Source organism: Mastigoproctus giganteus, chromosome 11 (genome assembly GCF_048544385.1).
Source record: "Mastigoproctus giganteus isolate SK-2022 chromosome 11, ASM4854438v1, whole genome shotgun sequence".
Classification (NCBI taxonomy): Eukaryota; Metazoa; Arthropoda; class Arachnida; order Uropygi; family Thelyphonidae; genus Mastigoproctus; species Mastigoproctus giganteus.
Genome location: NC_143585.1, coordinates 55,952,250 through 55,967,569, shown reverse-complemented (window position 1 = coordinate 55,967,569; position 15,320 = coordinate 55,952,250). Strand labels below are relative to the sequence as shown.

The 15,320-nt window shown below is 35.8% G+C and overlaps 1 protein-coding gene across 1 annotated transcript in view; it reads left to right on the top strand.

Annotated features, from left to right (window-relative positions):
• LOC150078024 (C-Jun-amino-terminal kinase-interacting protein 4-like) overlaps positions 1-6,052 on the top strand; it is a 518,865-nt gene extending 512,813 nt beyond the window's left edge. The window contains exon 28 of the mRNA XM_090385183.1: positions 5,728-6,052. Coding sequence (XP_090241309.1) covers positions 5,728-5,852 — 125 coding nt within the window. The 3' untranslated portion in view covers positions 5,853-6,052. The remainder of the gene's footprint in view (positions 1-5,727) is intronic.
• The last annotated feature ends 9,268 nt before the right edge of the window (positions 6,053-15,320 follow it).

The following is a 15,320-nucleotide window of genomic DNA, read 5'->3' as shown; positions in this document are numbered from 1 at the left end:
CCATCGATATCAAGTGGACCAATCTGATTTATCCCCTTCCTTCTAGAGTTTACATAAGTAAAGAACTCCTTGCTGTTTTTCTTTGCATCCCTTGCCAAAGATTTCTCATAATCTGCCTTCGCCTGCCTTAACCTCCTTTGTAACTTGGTTACAGATCAACTTATATCTGTCATAGGCTTCTGTGTCACGTGTTAATTTATATGTATCCCATGCATTTTTCTTCTCTGCCATATGTCTCATTAGTTCATCTGACATCCATTTAGGCCTAAACCTTGAACAATATTTCTTAGTTGGTATATAAAGCCTAGTAGCTTCCAAGATAAGTTCTTTGAATGCTTCCCATTTTGAATTTGCTGTTGGTAACATCATCAGTTGGTCCCACTGTATAGAATTTAAATACTGCCTCAGTCCATTGTAGTCGCCTTTGCGAAAGCAATAACCCTTCCCTTTACCCCTAATGGTAGTTACCTCTTTGAGTAAATCCCACTTCAGCACACTATGATCAGTGCCACCTAGTGGTTCATTTATCTGCAGATTCTTAATGCATGAAGAATCACTACTGATAATCATATCAAGAGTATTACTCCCTCTAGTTTCCTCCAGAACATGCTGATGTAGAAAACAATTATCCAATAAATCCACAAAAGCCTTGCTAGTGTTTGAGTGACCAGCCCCCAAATTCCAATCAATATCTGGGAAATTAAAATCCCCCATTATAAGACTCTCTGATTTACTGGCCCACTCTATTTCCCTGCACAGTTTCTTATTATACTCATCAGAGTCATTAGGCCTATAGCACACTCCTACTCTCAATTCTGATCTCCCAATGCTTATGTCACACCAAACTGACTCGGCACTGCACTGTCCAGCAATGTCGACTGGCTTCACTTCCTTGGATTTTATGTATTTCTTAACTAATAGCATAACCCCTCCTCCCTTCCTATCCTGTCTATCCTTTCTGTAGACGTTGTACTCCCCAAATTCCAGTTCTGCATTCCTTATATCTGTGTGACACCACGTCTCTGATATCCCAACAATATCTGCCTTTGATGTTTTGAGTAATACCTCAAATTCATCAAATTTATTTACTAAACTCCTAGCATTGGTGTTCACGCAAGTATACATGCACCTGTTTTTTTCTTAGCTACCGTAACACAGCCCATGTGTTTACTTGTATCCCAGTGATTCCCAGCAGTCTCTGAAATATCCTGCGTCTTATTTTCCAGACTGCTACTCATTCCAATAGAAGCAGTGCAAGAATCACTTTCACCTCTGCCAGTGGCTACTGTTAATCTATTAGTCCTTGTATCCCCCCAATCTAGCAGTTTTCCGACCCACCTAACACTGCCTTGATAGCATCAGCAAACATTCTTGCACCCTTTCTATTTAAGTGTATCCCATCCCTGTAGAAGCAGTCTCTCCTGTTAACAAGTACAGACCAGGCTGAAAAAAATTCTACCCCTTGAGCCTTGCACAATCTTTCCAGGGCCGAATTGATTGACAGGGCTCTCATCATATACTCCCTCCTATCGTGTCTGGGCAGAATTGCAGACACTTTTAAATTCAACCCTAATTCACGGCTTTTTTTCACCCGTGACCTGTACTTGTTAAGTAATTCCGCCGGTCTCCTACTTTTAATATCATTAGTGCCAACATGTACAACTATATCACCTTTTGTGCTCTTAAAAGATGATATCCACTCTACAACATCATCAACCTTTGCCCCTGGCAGACATACCCTGGTTCTGTTCCCCCTATTCTTTTTACAAAGTATGTTTCCCATTTCCCTGACAATAGAGTCACCAACAAGTACTAGTTCCTTGGGTCCAGCGCATTCTGCCTTGGGGGCTGCCGCGGTGTTGCGTGATGACCAAGTGCAAGCTCTGGCATTGGTGTGGGCAGCTGAGAGCTTGATGGGCCCCCTCACTTTTAATCCTTCGAGTGCATCCACCCTGTCCTTCAAGCTCTCATATAGGCCCATAACAACGCTGAGTTGTTGCCTGATTTCCTTACACTCCTTGCATCGCACACACACACAAAGACATCCCCCATGGCAGTATCATGTCCCGTACCCAACTTCTCCACAAACATCAAGCAAGTAGTGCATTTTAAAAGGCTGTGATTCAGAGGGCAACTGCCCTCCTCAGTTCTCCCCTGAGCCACAGCACTCCCATTAGCTTGAGCCTCTTGCTTTGCCGCTCTGGTCTGAGTCATGATTTTGATTTAATTTCAATAAAATTTCAATTTCAGTACAAAATTAAAATCCTAATCTTGTATCCCAACACAGTTATAACGCTATATTTATTTCAGTATCGAGTGTTATCTACGAAATTCCTTTATATAACTTCCGTATCGAGTTAAGTATTAATTATTTATGTTACGTTACCTAAGTCATATGTATAGTTAAAAGTACAATTTAATTGACAATGAAGTTCAACAAGATTAATAGATTGACAATAAATGAATAAAATAATAAATTGACAATAAATGAATAAAATAATAAATTGACAATATGTACTGTACTATACAGTAATACCCCGAAGTTACGCGACAGGTGGGTCCGACGAAAATCGCGTAAGTCGAATTCGCGTAAGTCGGGGTACAACTTTGCATATAAATACATATAAATTTTGCTTAATTGGGACCAAGGACTAACAAAAACACTAGTTTAGAAGAAAAATATTAATAAAATTGCAGTTCTTTATACATATTAATACAAAATATGTATTAAAAAAACAAATGACTTACGTAAAAAAGTTATTTCGATGTCGATGGCTTCATAAAATCTAACAAATTCGTCTGACGACACAGCGCCTTCTTTTTTTCACGCAGAATTTCTTCGTAGCAAGCTAATAATTTTTTTATTCCTTGCTTTGTAGCTATAACGCGTTCTTCGTTGGAGTCTATGTTTTCTAAAATTTTTAAGCCCTTTTCAATTGAGCTAAGTTTGCAATTCAATAACTTTTCAATTCAAGTTTGCAATTGTCATATGCTTTTCGCCGTTGCCTCATTTACGCCTGTAGCACGTGCAATATCACATGGTCTTTCATTTTGCTCAAAGCGTTTCACAATTTCATATTTTTTTCTCTATCGACAGAGGCGGACTGGCCATAAGCCTTACCGGGGAAACCCCGGTGCGCCGGTGTGATTTTGGCCATAAACCATAGTATGAGGCCACTATAAATTTTCCCGGGTAAGAATTTTTGATCCAGTCCGCCTCTGTTTATCGATAATTGCTTTTCTTTTTCTCTCTGAATCTGCAGTGTCTTCACCAGGACGCTTCCTTTTCACACCTTTTAATTAAGTATTTTACTCATTTTTAGGGAATAAAGCACAATTACAAAACGAGGAGGCACGCTTGATACGCATAAACAAAGCTGCGCACATGTAGCAACTGAATAAACAACACCATAAAAGCAGAGATACACTATTAACACCTCACATTTCTAGGGGTTACTACCATAAAACAATAAAAATCCAGTTGCGTTTCTGCTAGTGAAATCTGTTATAAACTGGTAGTAAACTCGATCTAATTGCATTTGCGATTATACCCATAGCTGGAATTGTGTTGGTTTTTACGTTATTATGGTGAAATGTGTTTCCCCTTCACTGATATAAAAAACATAAAAGCAGCAAAGTTGAATTTTGTTCATCTTTCGCTCTCATTCTCCGCCGTCGCACCGTATATCGATAACATATGAAAAACGACCTTGAAGATAGTGGGCGGCAGCGTTGCCAAACGAAAAAATCAAGAACCGCGTAACTCCGAGTTCGCGTAAGTCGGGGTAGCGTAAGTCGGGGTATTACTGTACTATACTATATTAAGCTTATGCTATCTAATTCGAGATATTTTGTATCGCGTACAATGGCGGCAATTTACGAACGGTAAACACGTGGATTTGATACCCTTACCGATACTAAGTAATACCTACAAAATCTCTATCTAAGTTACTTTAAACTAAGTATCGTAAATAGGAATATAAAGCTATCATAAATAGGAATATAAAGCTACTCTAGAAAATAAGTTAATATGCCAATTTAAGCTAATAAAACAGAAAATAAATCAGAAAAAACCTCTTTGTTCCAGGAGCGGCAAAAAGCTACATCCGCACAGGCTACCCTCGCTGACTAATCAGTCAGCGAGAGTATAAACCATTGTGATGACTGTTATTTTCCTTACTTAATGTAGAGGGATACAAATAGTAAGAAGGACATTGTGTATCCTAATATTCCATCTGCCATTAGACCAGTCCCACATGGAGATTACCTGTTGATTCCATGCCCTCCATTTATATTGGAGAAAGTAGTAGCAGAGAGCGCTGAAAGTGAAGGTTCTAAAGGCAAAACTGAAGTCTACATGCTTGGAGACGTTGAGTCCAGCCATCAGCTGTTTTCACAACATGAACTCAATGATCTGATAAAAGATTTAAATTTATCAAAGGAATCTGCAGAACTCCTTGGTTCTAGACTTATTGATTGCAACTAGAGTGGGGAGGGGAATGAATAATGAATAAATCTAATTCCACTGCTGCCATATCGAATACAAATTATTTATGTTATGTAATACCACCAATAAATCTAAAAAGAGTACACACAAACCTTCTTTGCCTTGCCAGACAGTTAATCTTCTAGAAACCAGAAGGTTAAAGTGGAATGATTAGAGATTACGTAATGTATTGTTTCTTAATAAGATGCCAAAAAAATTATATTTTTTTTGCTCCTAGCTACATTAAAAACTGGGGCTATATCCTAACCTACACATTAATGAAGTTGTGATTTTTATTTAAAATGTGAGTACAATACTGATGCAAACTCATGATTAAAAGTCTCCACAATATGAATTGATATATTCTGTAACAAACATTTTGCTCATAGATACATACAAAACTGGGGCTGTTGCTCTTATCCAGAGGTTCCTGAAGTGTGGAGTGTACCCCTCCCTCCAGAAGAGGCACATTGGTTCTTTGGGAACTCATTTTCAAGAAGCACTTCTTTTTAATGAAATGTGGACAAACCATTCCACTCATTCTACACATGTAATGGGTAGATTTACATTTCTCTATCATTTCAGGTATATTTCAAATGTAAATGTATATCTTGAATTTTATCATGTATGTGGTTCCACATTTTATCTGTTTCTAGACAATTTTCGACAGTTTGATAATTGCAGCATGAAGACTTATAAAAGCTTGCTATCTGTTTGCTGCTATCTGCATTGTTTGAATATGGCTTACTAAAGATAAAATTAAAGAAATTGTCTGGAATTCGGATCTACATGAAATTGAATATGAAATTAATAAATTAAAGTTCTTGCTTCAGAAGGAAAGTAATTATGATTTTCTTTTTAAATTTTTTTTTTTTTTTTTTTAATTTTATTTTGATTTTTGAAGAAATTTTACTCTAATGCTGGGCCAATAAAATCAGGATAGAAAAATTAATATTTAAAAACATTTATATAGAAACTTTTCATTTTTACAAAAACTTCTAAATTTCAACAAGAAAATCACATCACAGGGCCAATCCCTATCAAAGACGGACCACAGGATATTTACACATTCAGGCAGCTCACTTAAGAAAGCTAATTCATAGAAAAGTACCAGGTATATCACAATGATTGATGTTATATGATAATTTTCTTGTTAATGCATACAAAGTTTATATATACATATCTGCTGTCTATATTTAATATATTTTTTTGAATATATAAGTGGACCTATTTGATTTCAGGTGATGGAGAGGAAGACTGTGATACCTTAGCAGTAAATGCAGAAGAAAAGAGAAAAACAGGGCTTTTTAAAAATGATCAGAGCCATTTAATTGTGTGGCATGTGGATTTAGGCAGTTATTCATAGTTTTTATTATACCAGATATATCTTGTGAAGAGACTCTGTACATCACATATACCGAAGGTATTTGACCTCCATCACTACCGGTTTCAACATTTAAATACTATATTATTTTAAAATGTGGTTAATATAAAGTCTATATTCACCATGTGATTTTTTTTTTTAACTTATTTAGTCAGCAAATATTGAGAAGTTTATATTTTATGAACAGGAGAAAAAAGTGATATTTTTCGTTAAATATATATAGTCTTGTTGGCATTATTTCAGGGATTATCAAGTTATTTACCAAAGGTATAGTGTATATTTATATATGGTTGTTTCTTAACCCTTTGGCTACCACCCATATCCACTTCAGTGGAACCAATAAATATAAAAATATATATATATATATATTTATTTATTTATATATTATATGTAATTTATATGGTAAATTCAAGTTTTCAAATAAGTAAAATCTTGTTAATTTGATATGGGATTATTTGAAATGCAATGTATTTTGAAGTCCCCTACCATGCCCCAACTAACAACATGAGGTTTTATATTCCTTTTAGTATGAGTAATTCAAAGTATGCATACAGTGAAATTCAAAGGCTGAATTGGGTACCAAAAGTTGTGAATAGCTTGTCTACTTTGAAAAGACTGCTTAACAGGGAAAGCTCTCAAGGTCTACTGATTAAAAGGTTGGTAGGTTAATAAATAATAATGAGGCTGTGCTACTTCAGATTAACTTAAATCAATGACACATTATGGTCTAAAAGATGGTAACCAAAGTTTGGCCAAAAGAAATCCTGAGGTGGCTTACCGATTGTGAGGGGTGGGAGGAAACAGGAATTAGAGGTGGTTTAGGATGAGAAAGATTTAGGGGTTATGATACCATCAGACAGTCTTATTTGCAGCGTAAGCAAGTGGCCAGCAAGAGTTAATAATTTGGAGGACTTTGCTAGCTGGGAGAAGGAAGTACTGCAAAAACCTTGGGAGGTGCATTATGGCCACAGAAGCCTATGCGCCAACAACTATAAAAAAAAAAAAAAAAACCTTAACTATATCAGTTAGGAGTGCCAAGGGTTGTTCCTATGAGGAATGATGTCTACTGCAGAGCCTGGAGATTAGGCAACTTAGGGGTGGCCTAACAGATGTTTAAAATCCATAAAAGGAATATGCAAAATGAATGAGGATGATATATTCATGCTGGCTGGTGAAATTAGCAGGAATATGAATGTAAAATTTTATGAAGCAGCACCAGAAATTGTTAATTATCAGAATAAGTGCCTCTGAAGTTAGGTGAAGTAGAGAGTCTTGTAGAGTTCAAGGCAGAATTGGATAGTTAGTTTTTAATAGTGGGCGTTTTTCTTCTTTTTTTTTTTTTTTTTTTGCTGCTGGTGCAGAATAAATTTACTTCCTTGCATCATTTGGCCTTACTAATGCTAATAACTGTAGTTAACATAATTTAATAGAATGGGCTATTTAAATTTTTTTTGCTGTACAGTATACAATACTTTTTTTGTGTATGGTATACAGTATTCATTATACAATATGTATCACCTTTAAATTGTACATGTTTATCCACTTGTCAAGAACTGCAGGTAGTATGGAAATGGTAACATGGAGAATTCACATGACTCTAACTCACTATGAATTGCTTTTTGCTGTTTTTTTTTTTTTTTTAATTAATTCATTGTAAATTTACTTGGGATGTAGACTGTAGCAGCATCTTTACAAATACATTCTTCTTGTTTACAAACATAACCTTGTTGCATCAATCCCTACACATAGTATAAAAGTGTTTAATTTGCATAACTTAGCCTTCAAGATGATCAATCATGTATTGTCCTTGCATGTATCATTTTATTTAAAAAAGTAAACTATTGCCTGTCACTGTAAATTTCTCTTCTTAAAGAGTAATTTACAGTGACATGCATGTGACCTGTTGTTTTTTATAATGTTCTGTTGAGAAATTTGGTTAATTTTTCACACATAATTACAAGAATTGTTAATTACTTCAAACTGAATATTAACACATTCACTGTGTCTGTATATATACTTATATACACAGACACAGTGTTCTACAATGCACTACATATAGGCAGTAACCTAAGTGACTACCTATATGTAGTGCATTGCAGTGCATATAGGCAGTCAATATACAAGTGGTGCAAAAGTAAATGCACTTGGAATGAACTGCTCAATTCTGTCAGCACATTGATTGAACTCTGGGCTGTTGGTATCAATGATTTATTTTTGGTACACATTTTTATTTGTTTTTTGCTTGTATTGAGGTTATTCAAGTACATAGAATAAACTTTTGATGAAATTGAGTTTTGTTCTAATTAACAGCTCAGCCCAAAAGTAAGTGTTCACTATTAGCTATGAATTCCAGACTTTTACTTTTCAAACATTATTTATGAAATTTCAGAATGTTATTTCTTGAAATTCCAAAAATTACAGCAAATTTGAGCAGGCCTCTGAAATATCAATAGAAGTAAATGTGTTAAACACCATTTTACCATGTGGGTACATTGCTGTAACTAGAGCAAGAAGAGAACTACTGTTACCTATATGTGACCAAAAATGTAAAAATAATAAAAAATCTTAATTAATTAATTAATTATATGTTAAATAGAAAAGAATATAATGAAGAAACAGAAAATTAGAGAGCCTATCCTCACTTTTTTTCAAGAAGTACTCCACAGCATTTTGCTGTGGAGTACTTCTTGTGGTGCTGCTGCTGCTGCTGATGATGCTGTTGCCTGTGTTCAAGCAAGAGACCATGGATGGAAGTCTGACAGGCAAAATGCATATGCCTAAAAAATAGTAAAAACTGAAAATAAGGGAACCACACCAATTTCATCAGTGGAGCTCTGACACTGTAGACCAAAAATAAAGTTATATATCCGTAGTGAACTAAGCAGCCAAGCATTCGTTGGGTGCCTCTATATGAACTGTAACAGAGTAAAGTAAGGAAAGCATAAACTTAAATATGGTGAGCTCACTACAGTCCAACATAAGAGAACATTCTTATGTTAGGTTGTAGAGAGCTCACCATATTTCCATAATAAACTGTTCAGCAGCAGCAGCAGCAGCCAAATGTTCACTGGTGTCCCCATGTCATGTATAACAAACTAAGGATAGCATGAGCTCAAATACTGCAAGTACTTTTCTTATGTTAGATTGTAAAGGGGGGGGGGGAACACACCATATTTGATTTCATGCTTTCCTTAGTTTACTCTGTCTTAAGTCATATGGGGTTACCATTGAATGCTTGGCTGCTTCTCAGCAGTTGCTATGGAAATATAACTTCTTGGGTCTATGTGTGTGAGTGCTCCCCTAATGAAATCATGCCTATAGTTTCCTTAGTTTTCTTTTAATTTTTATCATTTTTATGAAGTGTCAGCATTTTCCTGTTGTATTTAGTAAGAACCCATGGGCTCTTACTAAATACAAGCAGCAGTAGCACCATTATAACAAAATGTTGTGGGGTACTTCCTGTGAGGGTAGGCTCTATAATTTTCTATTTCTTTGGTATATTTTTTCTATTAACATTTAATTAAGTTCTTTTTTTTTATTTTTGGGGGTTTTATACAGGTTACCTGCTTTATCTTATGTTTGCCTGGCAAACTTAGCAATTGTTGTAGTTATAGCAATAAGCATATGTGGTTTTAAAAAAAAGGTTAAATTTTTTATTTGAAATAATCAAGTAATCGTACCAAATGTGTTTCTTTTCTTTTTATTATTTCTGGGGTTAGGATTGCCAAGTTTTATTTTTGCTGCCATTCTAACTAGAGCCATGCAGCTCTGTGTATAACCTGATACGCTGTGTGTTAAAATAAATGCTGTCCCATATTGTTTATTATATATGTGTACATACTTGCCAGCGAGAGAGAGCATCCATATCTTGGAATATTATATGCTGCTTAATATTTGCAATATATTGTAAAAAAAAGTGACATTTCTCTCTTTCAGCTATTGCTTGCTCAATAAACATTTAACTCAGCATGAAAACTACTCTTACCAATTATGGCTACCTATGCTGGTCATATGGCTCTTGCATGAGTCAGTGACCAGTTTGACATAATTTTAGAACAGCTGAGAAGGAAAAGAAATAGAAAATACCCAGTCTGATTACAGTCAACTATACACTAAAATAAAGCATAGGCAACTAAATAAAACATATATTAAAAATTAGATAGTATGAATTAGAGTTGTAATACTCAATACTTGTTACAAGTATTACAATAATTGTAATACTTGTAATATTGAGTATTACAACTCTGATTCATACTATCTAATTCATTTTTTAAACTCTTATTGACTATTTCATTCACTTCCTGCCTCTCCAGTAGTAAACTATCGATACACGCAATTATGGGGGATTTTTTGAATGGCTTGGTGCAAAATTACATTAAATCAACACTAAGGTACTCTGCCCAAAGTTACCATATTTCTTTTCTAAAATATTGCCTTCAAAACAGCATCGTTCTGAAGTTTGCCAGGGTTAATTTAAATCAAAAAATTTCAGGCATAAAACAACTAACACCGGCCACATTGTGTAATATTGTTAAGCTTGCCTTAAAATCTCGATATTCGAATAAACAAAAATACCTTTCCCAGGTTAGGAAGCTTTGCAATAAATTAAAAAATTATCTACATCCGAACGATTGGTCTGTATTGAAGATCTCCATAGATTTGCGACGGGAAGCACAGCCCTCAGAAACAAAAAACATACACGTTAATAAGTTGCAAACATTATCGGATAGGTCAAGACACGTTCATGCGAATTCGAACACATTGTCACGGGCTTGCGACCAAGTTCATACGAGTTGGGTGACAACCCCCCCCCAACAGACACATAACGTACTACCACAAAATATGTCAGCTAGTTCACAAACACCCTCTCACCCAGTATCCAACGAACCGACATATCAACAAGTTACAAATCTTTCCTCATGTATGCTATCGCAGGACCAGATTTCACTTTTATCCAAAGGACTAAATTATAATTTACCACCTCAAAAACTAGCGAAAAAACAATGTGTAATTGATATTGAATTTGGTCTTCGTAATGTTCCACAAAAAGATTTATTTATTCAACAAATTAACCAAGTAGTGAATAACATAAAAGAAACGCGACTTCCTAAATTGAATACACATGACAGTTCAGCTTTACGAGAACTTCGGGGAAATAAGGACATTATTATACAGAGGGCAGATAAAGGAGATACAGTGGTAATACTAGATAAACCTGATTATATTAATAAGATACCTCCACTTATCTTGAAGTAGACCCAGCACTGTTTACCAATTTGGTCAATCAATACAATAAAACGATAACCATGTATCGAAAAAATGACTATATTACTATGGCCCATTTAAAGGAATTGAAAACCAGAACATACAATATTCCTGCACTTTTCGATCAGGTAAAATTACACAAGACTGGATTTCCTATTCGACCTATTGTTTCCTACAGGAACTTGGCATTTTCATCCTTAGCTGCACATGTATATAACATTATAAAACCCTTTAGACAGGTAATACAATTTGGGATTAAGAACTACGATACATTATTTAATAATCTTAAAGACTGTAGACTTGGCAACAATGACAATTTATTCTCACTAGATGTTGCCTTGTTATATACGAATGTAAACGTTGAATACACATTAGATATTATTTGGGATATGTTAAATAAAAACTCTACACCGATTAATTATACGAATAAGGTCTATTAAGGAAATTTTTCACTTAATTAAGCTATTGTGGCCAGGCCAATACGGAAGTTACACACTATACTGAACAATCGCTCGATTCTTTCTGCGTAAACATATAATATTCGTGTAAACCAGAAACGAGAATTAATTGAGGCCAACTACATCACCTTTCGAGACAAGGTGTACAAACAAATTTTTGGATTACCAATGGGTTTGAGCCTGTGCGGCTTAATGTCAGAGATCTATCTCTCAGCAATTGAGCATATACATTTGACACCTTTTCGACACTGTATCACATACTATGGGAGGTATTTAGATGATGTTCTAGTTATTACTGATAGTAGTACTATCCAAGACATTTTATATTTGTTTAATAATATTCATTCTAGACTCAAATTTACATTGGAAAGGGAGGATACGGATACAAAGTCATTAAACTTTCTAAATTTCACGCTTACCCGGGACCCGAATAAAATCCAATTTAGCATCTATCGAAACCCTACAAACACCAGTATGCTTCTACATTATAATAGCTATCACCCGTTCACCTACAAAAGATCGATTATCTTTAATCAATTTCTAAATGCCTATAAATATTCAATGACGGAATCTGCTTTAGACTCAGAAATACAAATATTAACTAGCAGGTTCTTAAACAGGGGTTATTCCATTGCCACAATAAACCTAATCAGGGTACAGCTAAGGATAGGATACAAACAGGCTAAGGATAGGATACAAAATACTACACCAACCAACAATAGTAATATCAAAAAATACTTTATTTCTGTCCCATATGTTGATCAGTGGCACAAACAGCTTAATAGATTCTTTAAAGATACCGAATTTAAAATTGTGGCCAGGCCAATACGGAAGTTACACGCTATACTGAACAATCGCTCGATTCTTTCCGCGTAAACATATAATATTCGTGTAAACCAACATGAAGCATCATTTCGTGCTTCTCGTTCAGCAGCGTCAGAATTAGTCTTTCATACCATTAACGAGAAACATGCTTTTTTATTTAACGAGGCCAAAATACTTAATGTTCGACGTAATTATACGCGACTATTAATTGCAGAAACTGTAGAAATATAAATTAAACGAGAATTCTGTTAATGTTCGGCGGCCATATTTGATCTCCGATGCGTGGACCTTTACGCTCATGTGCGAAGTCAAATAATCACTATTTAAGTTTCAGGTTCAATCCTATTCGGTAATTTTTATTCCTGTGATCACGACATATGGTCGAAAAGCGTTGTCAGCTTCAGAAAAGAAAATCATTTTGAATTGTGTTAAATTGGTTTTTAATTATTTAATTAATTTTTTAATTTTTTTTATATTTTACTCTAATGTAAGTTGTCTATTTTTTCATTTTAATTTCTGGGGAGTATCATACGGAAGTGTTCTACGTACTATATTGAGGTAAACTCCTCTTATCATTTTACAAATATATTAAAAATATAAATGTGATAATGAAATTTGGAAAAGTTTACTTATAATATATAACCTAATGCTGTTATAATTTAATTAAATATTATGTTAATAATATAGAATAAAAAATAATGTACAGTGGTACCTTGACATACAAGTTTAATTCGTTCCGTAACCTTGCTCATATGTCAAATTGCTCGTATCTCAAAGCAATTTTCCCCATTGAAATTAATTGAAATGCCATTAATCCATTCCAGCTCTCAAAAAACCAACTCAGTTGTTTTTGTTAAGTGTTTTTGAATAAGAAAAATGTACTGTATTTACAAGAAGAAACATTTATTTATAAATAACAAATACATATTCTATAGAAACATAATAAAAGAAAAGGTGAAGTGCTTACGGAAGCGTATAATTTTCGTCATTGGTCTTCGCTTTTTTTGTCACGTTTTGCTCATTTTCACCTGCAGATCGTTTAAAAAAACTGTCCAAGGAGGTTTGTTTCATCCTCCCTTTCAGGATATTGCGGAAATGTGTTAGGCAAGTTTCGTTGAACAACTCCGATGCACGACCAGTTGCAACTTTTTCGGGGTGATTTTTATTCCACGAACTCTACAACTTTCTCCCACATTCCCAAGATCTCCTTTATATTTCTTGTAGAGATAACCTTCTCCATCTCTGGCTCCTCTTCAAAACTAATTTTTCGTTGAACCACCATATGCTGCTGTGAATGTAGATCATGTAACTCCTCGGTTGTCAACTCCTGAGTCTGTTCCTCGACAAGTTCGTTCACATCTCTCTCATCCACCTCCAGCCCCATGGATTTTCCCAGAGAAACAATCTCCTCTACCACTGACACTTTGGGTTCCAATCCTTCAAAAGCCCTTTCAGCTACAGCCTCAGGCTACAGCTTCTTCCATGCAGATATTAAGGTCCTCGTTGTAACACCCAGCCAGGCCTGTTCAATAATTCTTAGGCATATCACGATGTTAAAGTGGTCCTTCCAGAACTCTCGAAGGGTAAGGTTTGTGTTCTCCGTCACTTCAAAGCAGCGCCGAAAAATGTGCTTGGTGTACAACTTCTTAAAATTAGAAATCACCTGCTGATCCATGGGTTGCAGGATAGGAGTGGTGTTGGGTGGTAGGTAGAGAACCTTTATAAACTTGAACTCTTCGAGTAAATCATCTTCGAGATTTGTTGGGTGAGCAGGGGCATTGTCGAGGACGAGAAGGACTTGCATGGATAGTTGGTTTCCTGTAGATATTTTTTAACAGAAGGGCCAAACACCAGGTTTATCCACTCCACAAAGAATTTCCTGGTGACCCACACCTTCGGATTTGCCCTCCACATAACTTGTAGTTTTTCTTTTAAAATCTTATGTGACTTAAAGGCTCTGGGATTTTCCGAATGGTATACTAGCAGAGGCTTGATTTTGCAGTCGCCACTCGCATTGGCGCAAAGTGCTAGAGTTAATCTATCCTTCATGGGTTTGTGACCTGGCATCGTCTTCTCCTCTGCAGTTATGTAAGTCCTATTCGGCATCCTTTTCCAGAAAAGCCCTGTCTCGTCACAGTTGAAGACTTGCTGAGGGATGTATCCTTTGGCTTCTATCAGTTCGGAAAACGTTTTGATGTAAACCTCAGCTGCCTTCACATCCGAACTTGCTGCCTTACCATGCCTGACGACGGAGTGAATGCCGGTCCTTTTCCTAAAGTGTCAAACCAGCCCCGACTGGCTTTAAACGAGTCTTCCGATTCCTCGTTTGTGGAAGTGTGTGGGATCTGCTTCAGCAAATCACCGTAAATCACTCGTGCCTTCTCACATATGATACTTTGTGTTCAGAATCCTCCTTGAAGCTGCTTCTCTGTCACCCACACCATCAGTAGTTTCTCCATTTTCTCATGGAGAGAGGTCCAAAGCTTAGAAATTATTGTAACGCCCTTGGCTGGCATTATACCCTTTATCAACTTCTTCTGTTTAAGCACAGTACATATCATTGATGTGCCGTACATCCTCGCCAAGTCAATTACTCGCACACCTTGCTCATGTTTTTCTATGATTTCACGCTTTAATTCAATAGACATTATCTTCTTCTTCGGACCCATGGTTATAAAAATAAATTTGATAATGTTTTGTAAATGTACAAAAAGCAAAAAACGCGAACCCAACTTATCAAAAATGCTACGAAAATGAGGGAAACAAGCACACAGACTGAGGTCTAGTCTGAGGTGGGAGAAACTGTTAGACGCTGCACACGACCCCAACATGCGCCCCGCATGTTGGGGTCATGTGCAGCGGTGTAGTGTGCGATTCCTCGTATCTCAAATCTTGCTCTCAT